Consider the following 20,706-nt stretch of genomic DNA (forward strand, 5'->3'; position numbering starts at 1 on the left):
TGTAAGCAGAAAAATTCTCAAGAGGTGCTTAAAAAGTTTTTTAAGTGAAGATGAGAAAACAGGTTAGAGATGAGGTAGAAAATGTCCTAGATGTACTAATTTAGCAGGTACTAGTGCAGAAATGCTTATATATGGGAATTTATTATATAGCAAAGAAAAAATTTCAAATCAGTGCAGAAAAGATATTAGTCAATAGATAGTGTGAGTGAAAATGAAAATTAAAACATTAATTTCATCCCTAATTCTTGTGTTTTCTCAAATTAATACAAGGTTTCAAGATTTAGTATGAGGGGCACCTGGGTGGCTCTGTTGGTTAAGTGTCCAACACATGATTTCAGTTCAGGTCATGATTTCATGGTGGAGTTTGAATCCATTCGGCTCTGTACTGACACCGCGAAGCATGCTTGGGCTTTCTTTCTCTCCTTCTCTCTGCCCCTCCCCTGGTCTCTAATAAAAAAACTTAAAAAATTTAATATGAAAAATAAAACCACAGGACTCTATCGGCAAGTTTTTGGATCTTGTTGTAAGGGAGAGCTTTCACCAAGGCCAGAACCCATAAAGGAAAATATTCATAAATTTAACTGCATAATGGTGAAAGACACCATAAACAAAGTGGAAAAGGAGATGACCTGTGAGAAAGAGTACTTGAGTAAAGTATACGAATAGGAAGAGAATTGCAAACAGTTGATTTAACATATGAAAATGCATTGTCTTACATATTCAAGAAAGTGTACATAAAGCAGAATTGTTCAAAATGACAAAGATAGGTAATATTCATTGTTAGTAAAGGTTTTGGAGAGTGGACACTCTCACATATTGGGGTCAATGTAAATTGCTGGTTTGGGAGGACAGTGATCATTTTCAGTGAGCATTTCCTTAAAAAGTAATTTTACTTGTCAATGTGGACAATGAAACCTGTAAAAAGATGTCCTTGAAGCATTCTTTGTTATTGCAGAGATCAGAAACAGTTTTATGTGCCCACTAGTTTAATAAATTGTAAATTTAATAAATAATGCTATGTAGTAATTAAGAAAGATATAAAGTTGATCAGTAGCCAGGCCACAGAAAGATAGCTACAAAGTACTGTGGAATACTATCTATGGAAGTATGTTTATAGAATGATTCCATTTGTATAAAATAAAAAACATTCAGGTGTGCATTAAAATTCTTGAGCAGCATATCCATCTGTTCACAGTGATTTCTTAGGGACAGGCATTCCAGAAGAAAGTGAACTAGGACTTCCTTTTTCATGCTCTTTTATGTTGTTTGGATTTTTTTAACCTATTCTATCACCTTCATAATTCTATATTTGCTTTGGGGGAGTAAAAAAAAAATGTGGATTAATTTAAACATACTTCCCAATTACTGTTTTGCTAAATTAAATTTATATAGTGGATAAAGGGGATCTAATAACGTCAACAAATCAGTTTTATTCCCTGCTCTCCATAGGGATGTATTTAACAGTTTAAATAATGTGGAAGACTGACACTTGTGAAATATATGCCCTGAAACCTTTGAGAATCTTAGGAGTTTCAAAAACCACCATGGCATATATTTTTTTTTGCTCATGAAATGCAGTAATGTACAAATGAAAAAAGTTTAAGCAGCTTCCTCAGATGGGAGGTGTGAAGGTAAGTAGAGAACAAAGCTTTGCTGAGATGTGAATGCTGGGTAGCTAGCAGACTGTTCACTGGCCATGTGATTCACTTCCACATACAAGCTTTGAGAAGTGAAATTTATATTCATGCTGCTGCAAAATAGTAAACTGTAGTCATTTCAGGGTCATTCAGACTTTCCAGATAATTAAAACGGCAGGCATCAAATCTGTGAATATCAGGGGTAGGCTGTGCCTAAGCAGTCTTTTTCTTTGAGAAATAATGACTGTATGCATGTATGTTTCAATAAAAGTTGAAGGACATTAAGAAAAGTGTCATATTCATTGTAGAATTTAGCAAAGATTCAAAAGAATACAAAGGGGAAAATAAGCGACCCTTATAATTCTGTCCAGCAGTACCATGGTTAAGAGAATTTTTTATTTAAAAACTGATATAAAAGCTGTTTTATAAAAAGGCAGCAGTTGGAAATTTAGAATTATTGTGGATTGTTACTGTTTTAACCCATAGAAGCCATTACAAATAGGCATTAGTTTTCAGGAGAGCTAAAAACAAGCTTTTAAAACCCATATGGAGAGGACTATGTGGGTAGTTCTTTACTAATCCAACGAGGGTTTATAATGTTCCTTCTTTATTAAAACTGGAGGCTGACCACAGACACGACAGTCTTCTGACTTTCTGATGCAGCTGTGACAGTAAAGCTGCCTCAATGTCTGAGGGGTATAGCAGCAGGTGTGGGCTGTTGAGCTTGTAGCAAGAAAGGGGTGTGAGAACACAAGATGGCTTTGAGAGACAGTTGGGGCTACCATTTTAAAAACCGAATGTTTGAAAAACCAGATTCAGCTTGTATGGCTTACTAATGAATTGTTTAATGAGCCTTTTCTGTCTTCTGTTGTATTTTGGTTTATCATAAACCAGTTATGCATAAATCAGTTATGGGACCACTTACTTAGGTCACCCTTTAAGTTTAAGCCTCTCAAAAGCAATGGAGCAAAACCTGGTCTTCTGTGCCCCTGTAGCTGTGGCACAGAGGCTAATTGCAAGCAGCTAGGCTGAATGTGGACTTCACCCAACAACAAGCCCAACCAAGGTGGCCTGAGGCATATAAAGGGCATGGGACCAAACTGTGCAGCATACCCACAGCAGGCAAAGTAGGTCACTGCAGCTCCCTGTGCTGAAGGCATATGCGGCTTACCCACAATAGTAGGTCACATGTAACCCACACAAAGGGCACCCCTGGAGGACCTGGTTTTGGTGACCTGAGGGGGGTGTTCTCTCCTACACAAGGCCACCACTTTAAAGACCAGGAGATGTAGCTGACCTACCTAATACATAGAAACAAAAACACAGAGTTATAAAACATGAGTAGAGAGAGGAATATGTCCCAAATGAAAGAGCAAGACAAAATCACAGCTAAATGAAATGGTAATAGGCAATATGCCTAATTAAGAATTGAAAGTAGTGGCATAAATATACTCACTGGACTTAAGAGTGGATGAACTCAGAACTTAAAAATATAAAAACCAGTCAGAGGTAAAGAATTCAATAACTGAAATAAAAAATACATTAGAGGCCATCAACAGCAGATTAGAGGATTCAAAAGAATATAGTCATCTGGGAGAGAGGGTAATCAAAAGCAACCAATCTAAATGGGGAAGAAAAAAAAATGAGAATAGGTTAAGGGACCTCAGTGACATCATCAAGCATAGTGACATTCACTTTATAGAGATCTCAGAGGGAGCAAAGAGAGAAGGAAACAGAAAACTTACTCTAGGGCAGAAGGAAATGGCAAGATGTATTCAAAGTACTGAAAGGAAAAAACCCTGCAAACCAAGAATACTCAATCCAGCAAGGTAGTCATTCAGAATAGGAGAGATAAAGAGTTTCCCAGACAAAAGTTAAAGGAATTCATCACCATGAAACAAGACTTTTAAGAAATGTTTAAGGAATTTTTTTAAGTGGAAAGAAGAAGCCATAACTAAAAGGAAATTACAAATGGAAAAAATTTGACAGGTAAAAACAAATATATAGTAAATGTAGTAGATTAATCACTTAATGGAGGTTAACACACAAAAGTAGCAAAATAGATTATATCTACAAAAATCAGTCTAGGGATCAATAAAAAAAGATGCAAAATCTATCATATACATAATATGGAGGGGGAGTAAAAATGTAGTCCTTTTAGAACTTAAGGGACCATCAACTTAATTCAGACTGCTAAACACATAAGATGTTATATATGAACCCAAGTGTTACCATAAATAAAAAACCTACAGTAGATACAGATACACAAAAAATAAGGGAATCCAAGCATAACACTAAATAAAGCCATCAAACTACCAAGGAAGAGAGCAAGAGAACAAGAAAGGAACAGAAAAACTACAAAACAACCAGAAAACAGTTCAAAGAATCATGCTTACTTTAAATGTAAATGGACTAAATGCTCCAGTCAAAAGATATAGGGTGATGAAATGGATTTTAAAAAATCCAACTGTATGCTTCCAAGAGACTCACTTCAGACCTAAAGAAACATACAGACTGAAACTGAAGGGATGCAAACACATATACCATGCAAATAGAAGCAAACAAAACACAACACACACACACCCGAGGTAGCCACAGTTATATCAGACAAAATAGACTTTAAAACAAAGACTGTAGCATGAGACAAAGAAGGGGACTACATAAAGGGATTGATCCTACATGAAAATACAACTGTAAATATCTGTGTGCCCCAAATAGCATCTCAACACATAAAGCAAATATTCACAGACCTAAAGGGAGTAATTGACAATAGTAATATCAGGGGACTTTAATACCCTACTTACATCAATGAATGGATAGGTTATCTAGACAGCAAGTCAATAAAGAAACAATGCTTTTCAATGATACATTGGACCAGATTGGCCTAACAGGTATATTCAGAGCATTATACTCAAAAACCAGTAAAATACGCATTATTTTCAAGTGCACATGGAACATTCTCCAGGATAGATCATGGTAAGCCACAAAACAAGTATATTAAAATCATATTAAGTATCTTTTCCAAACATAATGAAACTACAAATTCATTACAAAAAAAAATCTTGAAAAACACAAAACAGATGGAGAAACAACATACTACTAAACAACCATTGGGTCAGTGAAGAAATCAAAGCAGAAATAAAAAAATACATAGACACAAGTGAAAATGACATTAAGGTCCAAAATCTTCAGGACAGAGCAAAAGCAGCTTTAAGAGGGAAGGTAATACTGATACAGGCATACCTCAAGAAACAAAATTCTCAACCTAACTTACACCTAAAGGGGCCCGAAAAGAATAAATGAAGCCCAAAACTAGAACGAAGGAAATAAAAAAAAAAAGCAGATCCCTCAAACTAAGAGCAGGTTCTTTGAAAAGGTAATTGATAAACCTTTAGCCAGACTTATCAAGAAGAAGAGAGGACTCCCAGTAAATAAAATCAGAAATGAAGGAGACACAACAAATACAAAGGATATAAGAGAATATTATGCAAAGTTATATGCAACAAATTGAAAAACCTAGAAGAAAGGGGTAAATTCCTGGAAACTTACAATCTTTCAAAACTGAACCAGGAAGAAATAGAAAATTTGAACAGATCAATTACTAGTAATATAATTGAATCAACAATTAAAAAGAAAAACTAACACAAGTCCATGACTAGATGACTTAACATATGAATTCTATCAAGCATTTAAAGAAGAGTTAATACCTGTTTTTCTCAAACTATCCTCAAAAATAGAATAGGGAGGAAAACTTCCAAATTCATTCTACAAGGCCAGCATTAACCTGATAACAAAACCAGACAAAGATACAAAAACAAAGATACAAAAAACAAAAACAAAACACCAACTATAGGCCAGTATCTCTGATGAACATAGATCCAAAAATAATAAAGTAGTAGCAAACCAAATTCAACAATACATTTAAAAAAAAAAAAAAAAAAAACAACAGTCAACATAATTAAGTAGGATTTATTCCAGGGATGCAAGGGTGGTTTACTACTTGCAAGTCAATCAGTGTGATAGATCACATTAACAAGAGAAAGGACAAAAACCATATGATTATCTCAAAAGATGCAGAAAACGCATTTAACAAAATACAACATCCATTCATGATAAAAACTTTCAACTAAGTAGGTTTAGAGGGAATATACCTCAACATAATAAAGGTCACATATACAAACCCACAGCTAACATAGTACTCAATAGTGAAAAAGTGAGTACCTTTCCTCTAATATCACGAACAAGACAAGGATATCCACTCACCATTTTTATTCAATATAGTACTTGAAGTCCTAAATGTAGCAGTTGGACAAGAAAAAGAAAAGGCATTCAAAGTGGTAAGGAAGAAGTACAATTGTCATTATTTGTAGATGACATGATAGCATATATAGAAAACCCTAAAGACTCCACCAAAAAACTCGTAATAAAGAAGCAGAAAGAAAATCCTGCAGCAAAAAGATACATACCTAGGAATAAATTTAACCAAGTGAAAGATATATACTCTGAAAACTGTAAGACATTGATGAAAGAGATGAAACATGATACAAAGAAATGGAATGATATACCATGCTCATGGGTTGGAAGAGTATTGTTAAAATGTCCATACCACCCAAAGCAATCTACAGATTGAATGTAAATCCTATCAAAATACCACTGGTATTTTTTATAGAAGTAGAACAATCCTAAAATTTGTATGAAAGCACAAAAGATTGCCAAAGCCATCATGATAAAGAATAAAACTGGAGGTATCACAATCCCACACTTCAAAATATACTACGAAGCTACACTAATCAAAACAGTGTGGAACTAGCACAAATAGACTTGGAGATAATGGAACAGACTCAAGAGCCCAGAAATAAATTCACAACTATATGGTCAGGTAATCAACAACAAAGGAGGCAAGAATATACATTGAGGAAAAGACAGTCTTTTCCATAAATAGTGTTGGGAAAATTGGACAGCTACTTGCAAAAAAGTGAAACTGGACCACTTTCTTAAACTATACACAAAAATAAACTCTAAATGAATTAAAGACCTAAATGTAAGACCTGAAACCATAAAACTCCTGAAAGAAAATACAGGCAGTTATCTCTTAGACATCACCCTTAGCAGCATATTTATGGATAGGTCTCCTCAGGCAAGGGAAACTGAAGCAAAAATATACTAATAGGACTACACCAAGATAAAAAGGTTCTGTACAGCAAAGGAACCAACAGAACAAGAAGGCAGCCTACTGAATGGGAGGAGATATTTGCAAATGATAAATCCCATAAGCGGTTAATAGCCAATACACATACACACACACACACACAAACTTGACACCAAAAAAATCCAAGTAAAAAATCAAGATGAATAGACATTTTTTCAAAGGCATACAGATGGCTAGACATGAAAAGATGCTCAACGTCACTAGTCAAGGAAATGCTAATCAAAACCACAATGCGGTATTACTTTATACCTGTCAGAATGGCTAGTAGCAAACAGAAAAGAAATATCAAGTGTTGGCAAAGATGTGGAGAAAAGGGAATCCTAGTGCACTGTAGGCAGGAATGTAAATTGGTGCAACCTACTGGGGTAAGCAGCATGGAGATTCCTCAAAAAAAAATTAAAAATAGAAATACCATATGATCCAGTAGTTCCACTGCTGGGTATTTATCCAAAGAAAATGAAAACACTAATTCCAAAAGATATATCCACCCCTGTGTTTACTGCAGCATTATTTATAATAGCCAAGATGTAGAAGCAACCCAAGTATCCATCAGTAGATGAATGGATAAAGAACGTGGGATAGATATACATGATGTATATTAGTCATAAAAAAGAATGAGATCTTGCCATTTGGGACAACATAGATGGACTCAATAAGGAAACATTGGCCTTAAATGACACATTAGACCAGATGGACTTAACAGATATGTACAGAACATTTCATCCAAAAGCAAAAGGATGTACATTCTTCTCAAGTGCACATGGAACATTCTCCAAGATAGATCATCTGTTAGGCCACAAAAGAAGTCTTAATAAATTTAAGAGGATTAAAATCGTATCAAACATCTTTTCTCACCATAGGAGTATGAAACTGGACATCAATTAGGAGAAGAAAACTGGAAAATCCACAAATATTTGGAGATTAAATGACATGCTACTGAACAACCAATAGGTCAAAGAAGAAATTAAAAGAGAAATTTAAAAAATGCCTTATGACAAATGAAACTGGAAACAAAACATACTAAAACTTAAGGGCAAAAGCAGTTCTAGGAGGGAAGTTCATAGTGATAAATACCTACCTCGAGAAACAAGAAAAATCTCGAATAAACAAAATAACTTTACACTTAAAGGAATGAGAAAAAGAACAAAGCCCCAAGTTAGTAGAAGGAAGGAAATAACAGAGATTGGAGTGGAAATAGATGAGACTTTAGACAATAGAAAAAAATCAATGAAATAGCTGGTTCTTTGAAAATATAAAATTGACCGACCTTTTGCCAGACTCATGGAGACAAAGACAGGACTCAAAATCTGAAAGGAAAGAGGAGACATTACAACTGATACCACAGAAATGCAAAGGATCCTAAGAGACTATTACGAACAGTTACACACACTGGACAACCTAGAAGAACTGGAAAAATTCCTAGAAACCCACAACCTACCAAGACTGAACTATGAAGAAACAGAAAATGTGAACAGACATTACTAGTAAGGAGATTGAATCAGTAATTGAGAAACTCCCAACAGACAGAAGCCAGGGACTATATACAACTTCAGTGATGAATCCTTTTGAACATTTAGAGAATTCATACCAATCCTTCTCCAACTTTTCCAAACAATAGAAAATGAAAGAACACTTTTTTTAAATGTTTATTTGTTTTTGAGACAGAGCAATAGAGCAAGCAGGAGAGGAGCAGAGAGAGGGAGACAGAATCCTAAGCAGTCTCCATGCCTTCAGCACAGAGCCCAATGCGGGGCTTGAATATTCGAACTATGAGATCATGACCTGAGCTGAAACCCAAAGTCAGATGCTTAAGTGATTGAGCTGCCCTGTCGCCCCAAAGAGAGAACACTTTTAAATTCATTTTACAAGGCCATGTTACAATGGCCTTGATACCAAAGACAAGGGCACCATAAGAAAAGCTGATGTTCCTGATTAACATAGGTGCAGAAATCTTCAACAAATCATTAAAAAAGTGAATTCAACAATACTGTTGACCCTGGAATAACATGGGTTTGAACTACACAGGTCCGCTTATATGCGAATTGTTTCAATTAATACAGTATAGTACTATAAACATATTTTCTCTTCCTTGTGATTATTTTTAAAGCTTATTTATTTTGAGAAACCAAGCATGTGTGTCCAAGTGGGGGAGGGGCAGAGAGAGGGAGAGAGAGAATTCCAAGCAGGCTCCTTCCTGTTAGCACAGAGCCCATCATGGGGCTTGATCCCACAAACCCTAAGATCATGACCTGAGCTGAAATCAAAAGTTGGACACTTAACAAGCCCAGGAGCCCCTTGTCATTTTTTAAAATAACATTTTCCTTTTTCTTACTTTACTGTAAGAGTACCGTATATAATATATATAACATACAAAATATATGTCAATTGTGTTATTAGGATTCTGGTTAACAATAGCCTATCAGTAGTTAAGTTTTGAGGGAGTCAAAAGCCATATATGGATTTTTTTTAATACATGGATTTTCAGCTGCACAGGGGATCAATGCCCTGAATCTCTGTGTTGTTCAAGGGTCAACTGTACACTAAAGGTTCATATACCATAATCAGGTAGGATTTGTTCCAGGGATGCAGGGAAGGTTTAACATCTGCAAGGTAGTCAGTGTTATACAACACATTACAAAATGAAGGATAACAATTCTATGGTTATCTCAGTAGATGCATAAAAAGCATTTGGCAAAATTCAACACCCATTTATGATAAAAATTCTTAAAGTGGATATAGAGGGTACTTTCCTCAACATAGTAAAGGCCATATAGGACAAGCCCACAGCCTAACATAATACTGAATGGTGAAAGCTGCAAGCCTTTCCCCAGAGCAGAGAATAAAACAGGGATGTCCATTTTCACCACTTCTATTCAATATAGTATTGAAAATCCTCACCAGAGCAATTAGGCAAGGGAAAAAAAAGGCATCCTATTTCAAAGATGACACAGAATTATATATAGAAAAACCCTTATGATTCCACCAAAAAGCATATTCAAGTTTTAACATCAAAATCATTATAGCAAAAAACTATTGCACTTTATACACTAATAATGAACTGTCAGAAAGATAAAATAGTCCCTTTACAGTTGCATCAGAAAGAATACCTAAGAATAAATTTAACTGAGGTAAAAGACCTGTACAATGAAAACTGTAAGAATGAAGAAAGAAATTAAAGGATACAAATAAATGGAAAGATATACCATGCCCATGGATTGGGATAATTAATGTTGTTAAAGTGTTCATATTACCCTAAGCAATCCCCAGATTCACTGCAACCTCATAAAAATTCCAATGGTATTTTTCACAGTAGAATAAATAATCCTAATATTTGTGTGGAACCACAAAAGACCCCAGATAGGCAGGAGGCATCACACTCCTTGATTTTTTTTTTTTTTTTTTAGGTTTAGTCATTTGTTTTGACAGACAGAGAGTGGGAGAGCAGGAGAGTCCCAAGCAGGCTCCACAGTGCCATCATGGAGCCCGATGCGGGGCTCAAACTCACAAACTATGATATCATGACTTGAGCTGAAACCAAGAGTCATATGCTCAACCAACTGAGCCACCCAGGTGCCCCACACTCCTTGCTTTTAAACTAAATTACAAAATTATAGCAGATCAAAACAGTATGGTTTTGGCATAGAAACAGACATATTTATCAGTGGGACAGAATAGAGAATCCAGAAATAAGTCCATACATACATGGTCAGTTTACAACAAAGGAGCCAAGAATATACAAGGGAAAGGATGGTCTCTTCAATAAATGATGTTGGGAAAACTGGACAGTCACATGCAAAAGAGTGAAAGTGGAATACTTTTTTTTAACTCAAAATGGTTTGAAGACTGGAGCCTAGGACCTGAAACCATGAAGATCCTAGAAGAAAACATAGGAGGTAAGTTCCTTGACATAGGTCTTGGCAGTGACTTTTTTAATCTGTCTCCATAAGCAAAGGCAACAAAAGGAAAAATAAGTAAGAGGGATTACTTCAGAGGTGCCTGGGTGGCTCAGATGGTTAAGCATTTGAGTCTCGATCTTATCTTAGGTCTTCATCTCAGGGTCATGAGTTCAAGCCCTGCATTGGGCTCCACACTGGGCTTGAAGCCTACTTAGAAGAAGAGGAATAACTTCAAACCAAAAAGCTTCTGGACAGTAAAGGAAATAAGATAAGAAGGCAACCTACTGAATGGGAGAAAATGTTTGCAAATAGTATTTGCTAAGGGGTTAATATCCAGAATATATAAAGAACTCATATAATTCAGTAGCAAAACACAACAAAACAACAACCAGTTCCATTTAAAAAATGGGCAGAAGATCCTAATAGACATTTTTCCAAAGATAACCTACAGATGGCTAACAGGTATATGAAAAGATGCTCTATGTCACTAATAATCAGAGAAATGCAGATGAAAACCACAATGAAGTATCACCTCACAACTGTCAGAATGGCTGTTATCAAAAATATAAGAAATAACGTGTCGGCAGAGATGTGGAGTACACTGGTCAAAATGTGTATTGGTGTAGCCACTATGGAAAACAGTATGGAGCTTCCTCAAAAAATTAAAGTAGAACTACCAGATGACGCAGCAATTCCACTTCTGGGTATTTTCCCAAAGAAAATGAATATACTAACTTGAAAAGATATAAATGATCCCCATGTTCATTGCAGCATTATTTACAATAATCAAGATATAGAAGCAACTGTTATATGAATGGATAAAGACAACATATTTATACAATGGAATATTTCAGCCATAAAGAATGAAATCTTGCTTGCCATTTACAACAACATGGATGGAACTCAAGGGCATTATGCTAAGTTAAACAAGTCAGAGAAAGACAAATACCTTATGATCTCACTTCTATGTGAAATCTAAAAAAAAAAAAAAAAACAAAACAACAAACCAAACCAACAACAAAAAAATCCAAGCTCATAGATAACAGAAAAGAAATTGGTAGTTACCAGAGGTGAGGGATGGGGGGGTGGGCAAAATGGGTGAAGGGGATCAAAAAGTAGAAACTTGCAGTTAGTAAGTCATTGGGATACAATTTGAGATGCTGACTACAGTTAATAATACTGTATTGTATGTTTAAAAGTTGCTAAGAGAAATCAGAAGTTCTCACCACAGGAAAAAAAAATTAAACTATGTTACGTATGGTGATGGATATTAATTAGACTTATTGTGATCATTTCACAGTACAAATACTGAATTATGTTGTGCAGCTGAAAATAATATGTGCCAGTTATACCTCAAAAAAAATCCCACAAAGAATGCATGGTCCCCTTTTCCACACATTGGCCCGTGCACTCCCAGGCTCTTCCTTATACTGTCTCATGGAAGCCCGCATGGACTATGACCTGAAAACTCTTGAGTACAGAGACCAGTGTCCCTTTTCCTTATATAGATAGGTTTGTGCTTGCTACCCAACTTTTCAAACATTATATTGTTTAAAGATGCATATGTGCATATATGTGGTCTAGAGAGGCAAGCAAAAAGACAGTACAGAATTCAGGATAATGGCTATTTCTAGGGGGAAATACGGGGTTTGTGAGTGGGAAGATACAGGAAACTCCTAGCAGGGCTCCCACACATGGCCGTTTAGGTCGTTCACTGCAGAACTCTAGGGGAAGCCATATATATACATAAAGTCTGGCTCCTCCAGTACTAGAGAGAATCCATTTTTTTTTACCTGAGGGCTGGGTACAGGCATTCATATTCTTCTCTAAAAAGAGTATTATTTCTCTACAGAACAATGCATACCTTACTGATTACAATAGGAGTTGGCAAACTTTTCCTATAAAAGGCCAGATATAAATATGTTAGGCATTATCGCACAGAAGTTCTGCATCCCAACTACTTAACTCTGCTGTTAAGTGTACAAGCAGTTACAGATGATATATAAATGAGTGGGTGTGTCTGTGTTCCAAGAAAACTTTATTTACAAAACCAACTAGCTGGATTTGGCTTGGGGCTGCAGTACGCCAAACCCCAGATTACACAGTTAAACCTTTAAAAGAAAAAAAAAAAAAAAAACAACTATCTGTGGTTTGTCTAGTGGATTCAGAGTAGAGCCTGGAACAAAGGATTCACTGGAGGTATAGCAGGAAGGTCAGTAATGTCGTTTCCTGCAATCCATGTTTTTAAGTAAGTTATGACTGAAAATGTTGGATCTGACTTTGTCCAACTATAATGTAAGACATTGAGAGAAAGTTGTGGCTCAAACTTGGATTTAAGGAAACCATTTTCATCAAAATGATACAGACTAATTCTTCATTAGAAGCAACAAACCCAATAACCGTATCACCTGTCGTTAACTGATCACTACCAGATGTCAGACATAATGGCCAGGAACTTCACACGTTATTTTCCTCACAGCAGTTCTTCAAAGTGGGTTTGTTTTGGGTTTTTTGGTATCCATTTTGCAACCAAGAAAGGCTGACTTTTCCAAGGTCACAAAGCTAATAAAGCTGAGATTTGAGCCATAGTTGTCCAGCTTCAAAGTTCAGTCTGTTTTCTACAGCACACTGTCTCTATAGAAGGCTTTCTGTTTTAATGTCGCCAAAATCAATTTGGTTTTAGATTGTCTTCGCAGTTTTACTGACTTAGAAGAACTCGATGAGACAGAGTTATATATGTGCCACAAATGCAAAAAGAAACAAAAATCCACTAAAAAGTTTTGGATTCAGAAACTACCCAAGGTAAGCATGGAGTTTCAAATTATGCAATTTTGAGGGGAAAAATGTTTATGATTGATGAGAAGACAAATTATTTTTGTAACTTTAGCCTATGTGATCTATTCTGTATTGGTCTCTAGAGTTTTCAGCAAGAGGTAAATAAACCCTTTGAGAATGTATAATTAATGTGTCCTGATCACAATTTCCAGTATGTGGAGAGGATGGTTTCCTATCACACCACTGCTAAGCAGCCAGCTGGGTGTCCTACAATTCAGTGCAACTCTGACACTGTCAAAGCCAGTGATAGTGATCAGATTCCACAGGTTCAGGGCTCAGTCCCATAAGACTACCTCTGCTTCAGAAGCCCAGCAAATGCAGCTTGTTACTTTATGCTTCTGCCCAACAGGCTAGACATGTATATGAGGAGATGCATAGGGCAGGGTCCTGAACAGAGGAGCTTCTGTCCTTGTGGAGTTTGGGCCTGGCACAGTAGCACTTTGAAGTGTTCTGGTTCCCCATCTGAAAGCTCTCCAAACGTCTCCTTTACGATTTTTATGGAGCCTTCATTACATAGGCATGGCTGATTAAGTCATTGGCTGTTGGCAGTTGTTCAACTTTCAGCCCCTCTGCCCTACCTGGAGAGTTGGGTTGGGGAGACTGAAAGTTCCAATTCTGTAATCACATGGTTGGACCCCTGGCAACCACGCCCGATCCTTTGAGGCAGTCAACAAGTTACCTTATTGGCATAACAAAGACACCTATATGGCCATCCCTTTGGAAATTCTAACAGTTTAGGAGCTGTGTGGAAATACATATATAATATATATACTATATAAGTCTAATTAAATATATAACATTATATAAAGTATATATAATTATTTTAGAAAATACATAGTGTATATATAATATATATATGTATATAATATATATATATGTATATTAGGTCTTAACCCCCTTTCCATACAGCTCCTAAACCCTTAGCATATATATTTTCTAGTTTTTATTTCCAGTCAGTTAACTACAGTGTTGTATTAATTTCAGGTGTTATATTTATTATAAATCACAATATCATAATATGGTATGTGGAAGAATGTACTATCAAGGTTCAAAAAAAAAAAAAAAGAAATGATAGGCCACCTAAAATATTACTGAGAGTTATTAGTACCAAGTAGCTAATTTTACTGAAAGGGAAATTAGGTGTTTTTGGGTTTTTTTTTACAATCTTTGTCCTTATCTCTCATCCAGGTACTATGCTTACATCTGAAACGATTTCACTGGACTGCATATTTAAGAAACAAAGTTGATACCTATGTAGAATTTCCATTGAGAGGCCTAGACATGAAATGCTACTTACTAGAGGTATGGTAAATTAATTACCTTTGCTAGGAGGTGCTAAGATGGCTTTTCAGTAAAATTAAGTCTTCACATTGATAGGAGCTGGGGTGTCATTGACCCCTGCTCCTAACTCAGTCCTGGATGTCTTCTCCCTTGTTCTATAGCCTGAGAACAGTGGCCCGGAGAGCTGCCTGTATGACCTTGCTGCTGTGGTGGTGCACCATGGTTCTGGGTAAGTGTGTCAGTGGCTTTTCTTATGATTGGTTTTCGAAAAGCACAGCAAAGGGGCACCTTGGTGGCTCAGTCAGTTAAGCTTCCAGCCTCAGCTCAGGTCATGATCTCACAGTTTGTGGGTTCGAGCCCCGCGTCAGGGTGTATGCTGACAGCTCAGAGCCTGGAGCCTGCTTCTGATTCTGTGTCTCCCTTTCTCTCTGCCCCTTCCCCACTCACACTCTGTCTCTGTCTCAAAAAATAAGTAAACGCTAAAAAAAATAAAAAGCACAGCGAAGACCTGCAATTTTGCACCACTCTTGATCATTCTCCGTCAACTCCTTAAAAATGGTTTCAGATTCATAACACAGGTGAGGTAGAACTTTCTTTCAGTCGTGGTGTCAAAGAATGTTCTGGAGAGGATGTTGTGAAGTTAGAAGAAAAGGCACATGAAAGCAAAATGGAGAAGGGTTCATTTGAGCTCAGCATTGAGAACCTATTTGTCCACAAAATCCTCAGTAGACTTTACTCCAAAGTTGTTTATTTCCTTTGCCATTTGACTTTTAAATTGGGGTAAAATGGGAAATTATTTGGAGTAACTTACTTCATATCATCTGTTTAAAGATTTTTTTATTTTATTGAATAATTTTTTTCTGGTAATTTTGTTACTAGTTTATGCTTTCTGATTCCTTGAGAATGGCTATTTTACTTTTAAACATGGACAAACCCCTATCCGCGTTGAGAACCCTTTTCCCTCAGAACTTTGTAGACATTGCTCCCTTGACTTCATCATTCCAGGGCCAAGTCCACTACAGGTCTGATTCTCATCTCTTTATAGGCAACTTTTTTTTTACTTACTGGAAGGTTGTAGGATCCTCTCTCTTCGGATTTAAGAAATTATAGTAGCTGTATTCCTGGCTTAGTAGTTGATAGGGACACTCTTTGGTGTCCTCAGCTCATGGAAATATTGTTTGTTCCACCCCATTCTCTCCCTGTTACATGTGTGGCAATCCCTCCGTATCTGCAAAGATACATTCCAAGACTCCCAAGTGGATGCTTACAATCATAGTAACAACTCCTATATATACACTTTATTTTTTCATGTACATACAGACATACCTATGATAGCTTAATTTATAAACAATTATAATATTAATTATAATTGTGACAGTGTTAGGCTTCTCTTGACCTTTGGACAATATATTAGAAAGCATCATCTCTTGGACCGCAGCTGACTGTGGTAAACTGAACCGTGGAAAGGGAAACTGAGGACAAGGGGTGACTATTATATAGTGAATTTTCTGGTTCTTTTCCACATTTTAACCGTTGTTTAATGATTTCCATCTCTGTTTCTTAAGACTGCCATGGCCTATTTTTCCAAATCACCAATTTGGATTTCATCTGTACCCAAATTGAAGATGACATTTTTGATACCATGGCAATCCCATTTTTCTGGTAACTCCTTTTCCTAACAAACATTTTTGTTTTATGGTTGCGCTATCTTTTTTAAACCATTGGTATTAATAAGAATTTTTAAAGCTCTTTGGTTTTCTGCATTAAATTTGTTAGTGGTTAATTGCTTGTTCTTCCCAGTACTTTTCTTTCATACTGTGTCCCCACCGCTGCCCCCCCCCCCAAGGGTTTGATGATTTGGGGCTATTTAGAATCCTAATAGATGATATTATTATTGATAAATGGTAAGGGTTTGTCTAGCATTTACGAAAAGTGTCTGTTCTACCTGAGGCTTTTCTCTCATCTGGGAGGGCTGACTATAGGGCTGACTGTATGGCTGAGTGGGTGGGTCATGCTGAGAGAGAAAAGCCCTTTCCTGGAGGCAGATTACTTTCTTAAGCTCAGGTTTTTTCCAAGGCTGTGATGGAAATCTGTTCCTCACTTTTCCATGTGTCCATAAGCCTAGACCCATGCTTGTTAGGTTGAGCTCCTTGGCCCCTTTGGTGTTTCCATTAACCCAGTGCTATGTGAACACTGCTTTTAGGTGATGTAGAACATCTTCAGTTCCTGCTCATTCAATGGCCCTCTTCCCTCTTATTTCCAATGCCTGCACATTCATTGTTACTTCCGTGAGTTTTGAGGAACATACACACGAGTTTAGTCCGCCATCTTAAACCACAAGTCCCTAGGACTTATTCTTTATTACAGTATTTATAATTTATTGCATATCTAACAGATTATATGATTGCGCAGATCCTTCTGTTATTTCTGTAGTCCTTTTCTTTCATTTTTTTTACGTTTCCTTATAGGGTCGGTTCTGGACATTACACAGCATATGCAACTCATGAAGGTCGCTGGTTCCATTTCAATGACAGTACTGTAACGCTGACTGATGAAGACACCGTTGTGAAGGCAAAGGCCTACATCCTTTTTTATGTGGAACGCCAGGCCAAAGCTGGATCAGATAAACTTTAATACCTCCTTTAAATCATTATTTGTCAACTATACCGGACAAACATTTCCAGTTTTCCGTAAATACTTGATCCGAGATTTAATTTCATTATGCACTTTTCAATTTCCTATTTTTGGTTTAGTTTTGTCAATGGTAGTGACATATTAAACATGGGCACCAACTAATTTTTTTTTTAGTTCTACCAGAAAACCTCAGCAGATACTTTGATTTGCTGCTTTAGTTGTAATAATTGTTTTTATATGTAGTTTCAAGAACTTAGTTCTATTTGACTTTTTTTATATTAATGTTTTCAATTCTCACTTTGAGGCACATTTACATCAATGCTTTGTTACTGTCACATGCTGAAAGCAAGATATGTTCCTGATTGCGAAGAGCAGAACTGCCTGCTGCCTTTCACAGCTGTAATGGGAGATCAGGTGGACTCGAAATCCAGGATCATGTGCGCACATCATTTGTGGCCCACAAGATTTCAGTGACTGTCAGTAATCGTTCTTTTCGATTTTAAGAGGTAACTGGGAGAGCATCATTAAGTAGACCAGGTGATTGCTGCTCTTGGTATCTCTCAAGGCTGCTGCTTATCAGCACTGATTAAATAAATTTGTTGGATCACTTGTACCTATACTGCAAATTCAAGAATTAGTCCTTTGAAGTTTTATTTTGTTTCGGGGTTATTTTTTGCTTGCGTGTGTTTTCATGGAGAGAAGAGTACAGAAAAGTCCAGATAAGACCAGATACATTTAGTGTTTAAAAATGTCTGTGACTCAGCTACACGGTATAGATACTGTCAGGTGAGGAGACCACAGCTTGTTTGCCTTTAGAATCAGACTCTAGTTCCCCCACTGTCCGTGGTGCTGGATGGAAGGAACTACCTGTCCACTTTTGCCTTATTTCTTGCTTGGCCATCTCAAGTTGAGATGCTGACCTCCAGAGCTGATTTGACCATCACCTACACTTCCCAGAAGGAAATTTGAGTCTTTGCTACTTTGGGTTTTAACAACTCCCACTGGCCTATCCTGATAGCAGAGCAAGCTGAAAATATTCTCACTGTGAACAGAGAGTTTCTATTCTTGAGTGTAGCAGTCTTGGTTTTAAAACTGTGTTCAAGAAACATAGGTACAAGCTCCATTAAGATTTAACTCAAACTGAAATTTGGAACCAGAATTCCATCTAAGGTAATTGTGATTTCTGCAAGTGTTCCAGGATTGTTGATTTGGGGGTGGGGTGGGGGGCAGTGGCAGCACTGATGAAGGAATCAGAGAAAGGGACTCCCAGAGAGGGTTGCACCTTAGGACTAGGCACGGTTTTCAGGTTCATCTCTCATTCCAGCCTTTATTTTCTTCTCAAGTGTCTACAAGTCACAAGGGGCAGAATGTATTTCATATTAAGCCAACCTACCAGACTTTTTGGTAATCTTGTTTTTTTCTATTAAAAGAAAAAACTGTCAAGTTTTAAGTGCATGAATGTAAAATAAAGTCTAACAGCTGTCCTCAGGGTGGATATTTGAAGTTGCAAGAGAAGATGTGGCTCCATTTCAGTATTAGCTAGGTAGATCTCCTATTCTCTCAGAGCAAAAATCAGCTGCTCAACACTTTAACATAGCCAGGAGAAAACTGCAATTGTGTCTAAACGTGTACTATCCACTATGGTGGTCACCAGTTATATGTGGTTAACATTTAAGTAAAATTAAATTTAGGGGCGCGTGGGTGGCTCAGAAGGTTAAATGTTCAACTTTGGCTCAGGTCATGATCTCTTGGTTCCTGAGCTCGAGCCCCACATTAGATTCTGTGCTGACAGCTCAGAGTCTGGAGCCTGCTTCGGATTCTGTATCTCCTCTCTGCCCCTCCCATCCCCCCCCCTCAAAAATAAACATTATATATTTTTTTCAATTAAATTTCAAACTCACTTCTTTGGTCACACAAACCACATTCCAAGTGCTCAGCAGCCACATGTGGCATAGGACTGCTTAGGTCTAGGGCAGTTCTCTTAGATAGCAGTGGTCTAAATTTTCACTCCAGAGAAAAAAGCTTTGCCTTTATGTTTAGGTCTGACACCTTAGAAACAGAGTCTAGGAAGATAATTAAGAGGGCAACATATATTTTAAATAGTTTACACTTCTAAATTACATTAGGTTGAACCATAGGAAGTTTGTGGTATTTGCTTTTTTGATCTACAAAAGTGAAAGTTTCACATAATTTGACCTATTAATATATTAACACCACATGTAATTGAACTTGGAATGTGCATCTTCTTGTTCAGTATCCCCTATGAATTCAGGCTCTTTTACTGAGATGGTATATAGCTGTGACTTCTAACATTTGCACTTAGATTATTCCCTCTTAATGGGCAGCTGCTACGACTTCAACAATAAAGCCTTGGGCAGTGTTGATATTGGTGGAGAAAAACTGTCTTTTCGTACCAAAAGGAACTTAGTGACAGCCAGACTGCTTTGCTGGGGGAAGGTGGTCCTTAGACAGGTAACATCATTGGCTTAAGAGATGGACACATTTCCTCTTTGAATTTTTAGAGTATTTTTAGTGCTTGATTTTACTTAAGCAGAATGTTTGAATGGTGTTATGAAGGAAGGCTGTTTGGAAAAGTGATTGGATCCATTTGAACTGTGCATTTGAACACCAGTGATGTAAATGTGCCTATTCGTATTTACAAAATTTAACTGTGTAGCCTTATCACACCTATTTTAAAAGCTGATCTTTGTGTGCTCTTCAGGGCTTTCCCCTTGTGCCATGTCGTCTGTGTGTGTGTGGCTTCTCGCGCAGAGAGCTTATGCTGAGGTGGTGCCTCATGCTGTCACACCTCTCCCCTGGAACAAGAAAACTTCCTCAGAAGTCCTCCCACACAGGTGGGTGATAGAAACAGTTTGTGGCAACACAAATCTCTCTCCATGGTGGAGAAACCTTTGCTTATCCACTGTATTCTACTCAGTGTCTAGTGATGACAAATGTAATAGAATTAAACCAGTGAAGTGTACAGGCCCCGGTCAAGTGTTAAATGTGTATCTCACCTGGGGAACCTACTCAGCAGCTTGGTTCTGCAGTTGGGGACATCTTTATTTCTTAACAGCCAAACCTCTTTCATTGGTTTAGTGTACATAAGTCTATTTAGATACGCTTCTCCCACTTCGGCCCCCAGCGTCCCCTAAACTCCCTCATGTACTCTGTGGCTCAAGTGACCTCTTCACTGGGCCCTGAAAAGGCTCGT

The 20,706-nt window shown here is 37.1% G+C and overlaps 1 protein-coding gene and 1 long non-coding RNA gene across 3 annotated transcripts in view; one reads left to right on the forward strand and one right to left on the reverse strand.

Moving 5' to 3' along the window:
* Positions 1-18,145, forward strand: part of USP3 (ubiquitin specific peptidase 3) — a 73,373-nt gene extending 55,228 nt beyond the window's left edge. For both annotated transcript variants that reach the window (XM_040492915.1, XM_040492916.1), the window contains 4 exons: positions 13,426-13,544; positions 14,766-14,879; positions 15,020-15,087; positions 17,327-18,145. In XM_040492915.1, coding sequence (XP_040348849.1) covers positions 13,426-13,544; positions 14,766-14,879; positions 15,020-15,087; positions 17,327-17,492 — 467 coding nt within the window. In that variant the 3' untranslated portion in view covers positions 17,493-18,145. The remainder of the gene's footprint in view (positions 1-13,425; positions 13,545-14,765; positions 14,880-15,019; positions 15,088-17,326) is intronic.
* Positions 1-20,706, reverse strand: part of LOC121041813 (uncharacterized) — a 50,016-nt gene that overhangs the window by 21,348 nt on the left and 7,962 nt on the right. Inside the window, exon 2 of the long non-coding RNA XR_005795856.1 lies at positions 15,308-15,312. This is a non-coding gene — a long non-coding RNA (uncharacterized LOC121041813). The remainder of the gene's footprint in view (positions 1-15,307; positions 15,313-20,706) is intronic.

This window comes from Herpailurus yagouaroundi, unplaced genomic scaffold, assembly GCF_014898765.1.
Source record: "Herpailurus yagouaroundi ecotype Mexico unplaced genomic scaffold, PumYag 184, whole genome shotgun sequence".
NCBI lineage: Eukaryota > Metazoa > Chordata > Mammalia > Carnivora > Felidae > Herpailurus > Herpailurus yagouaroundi.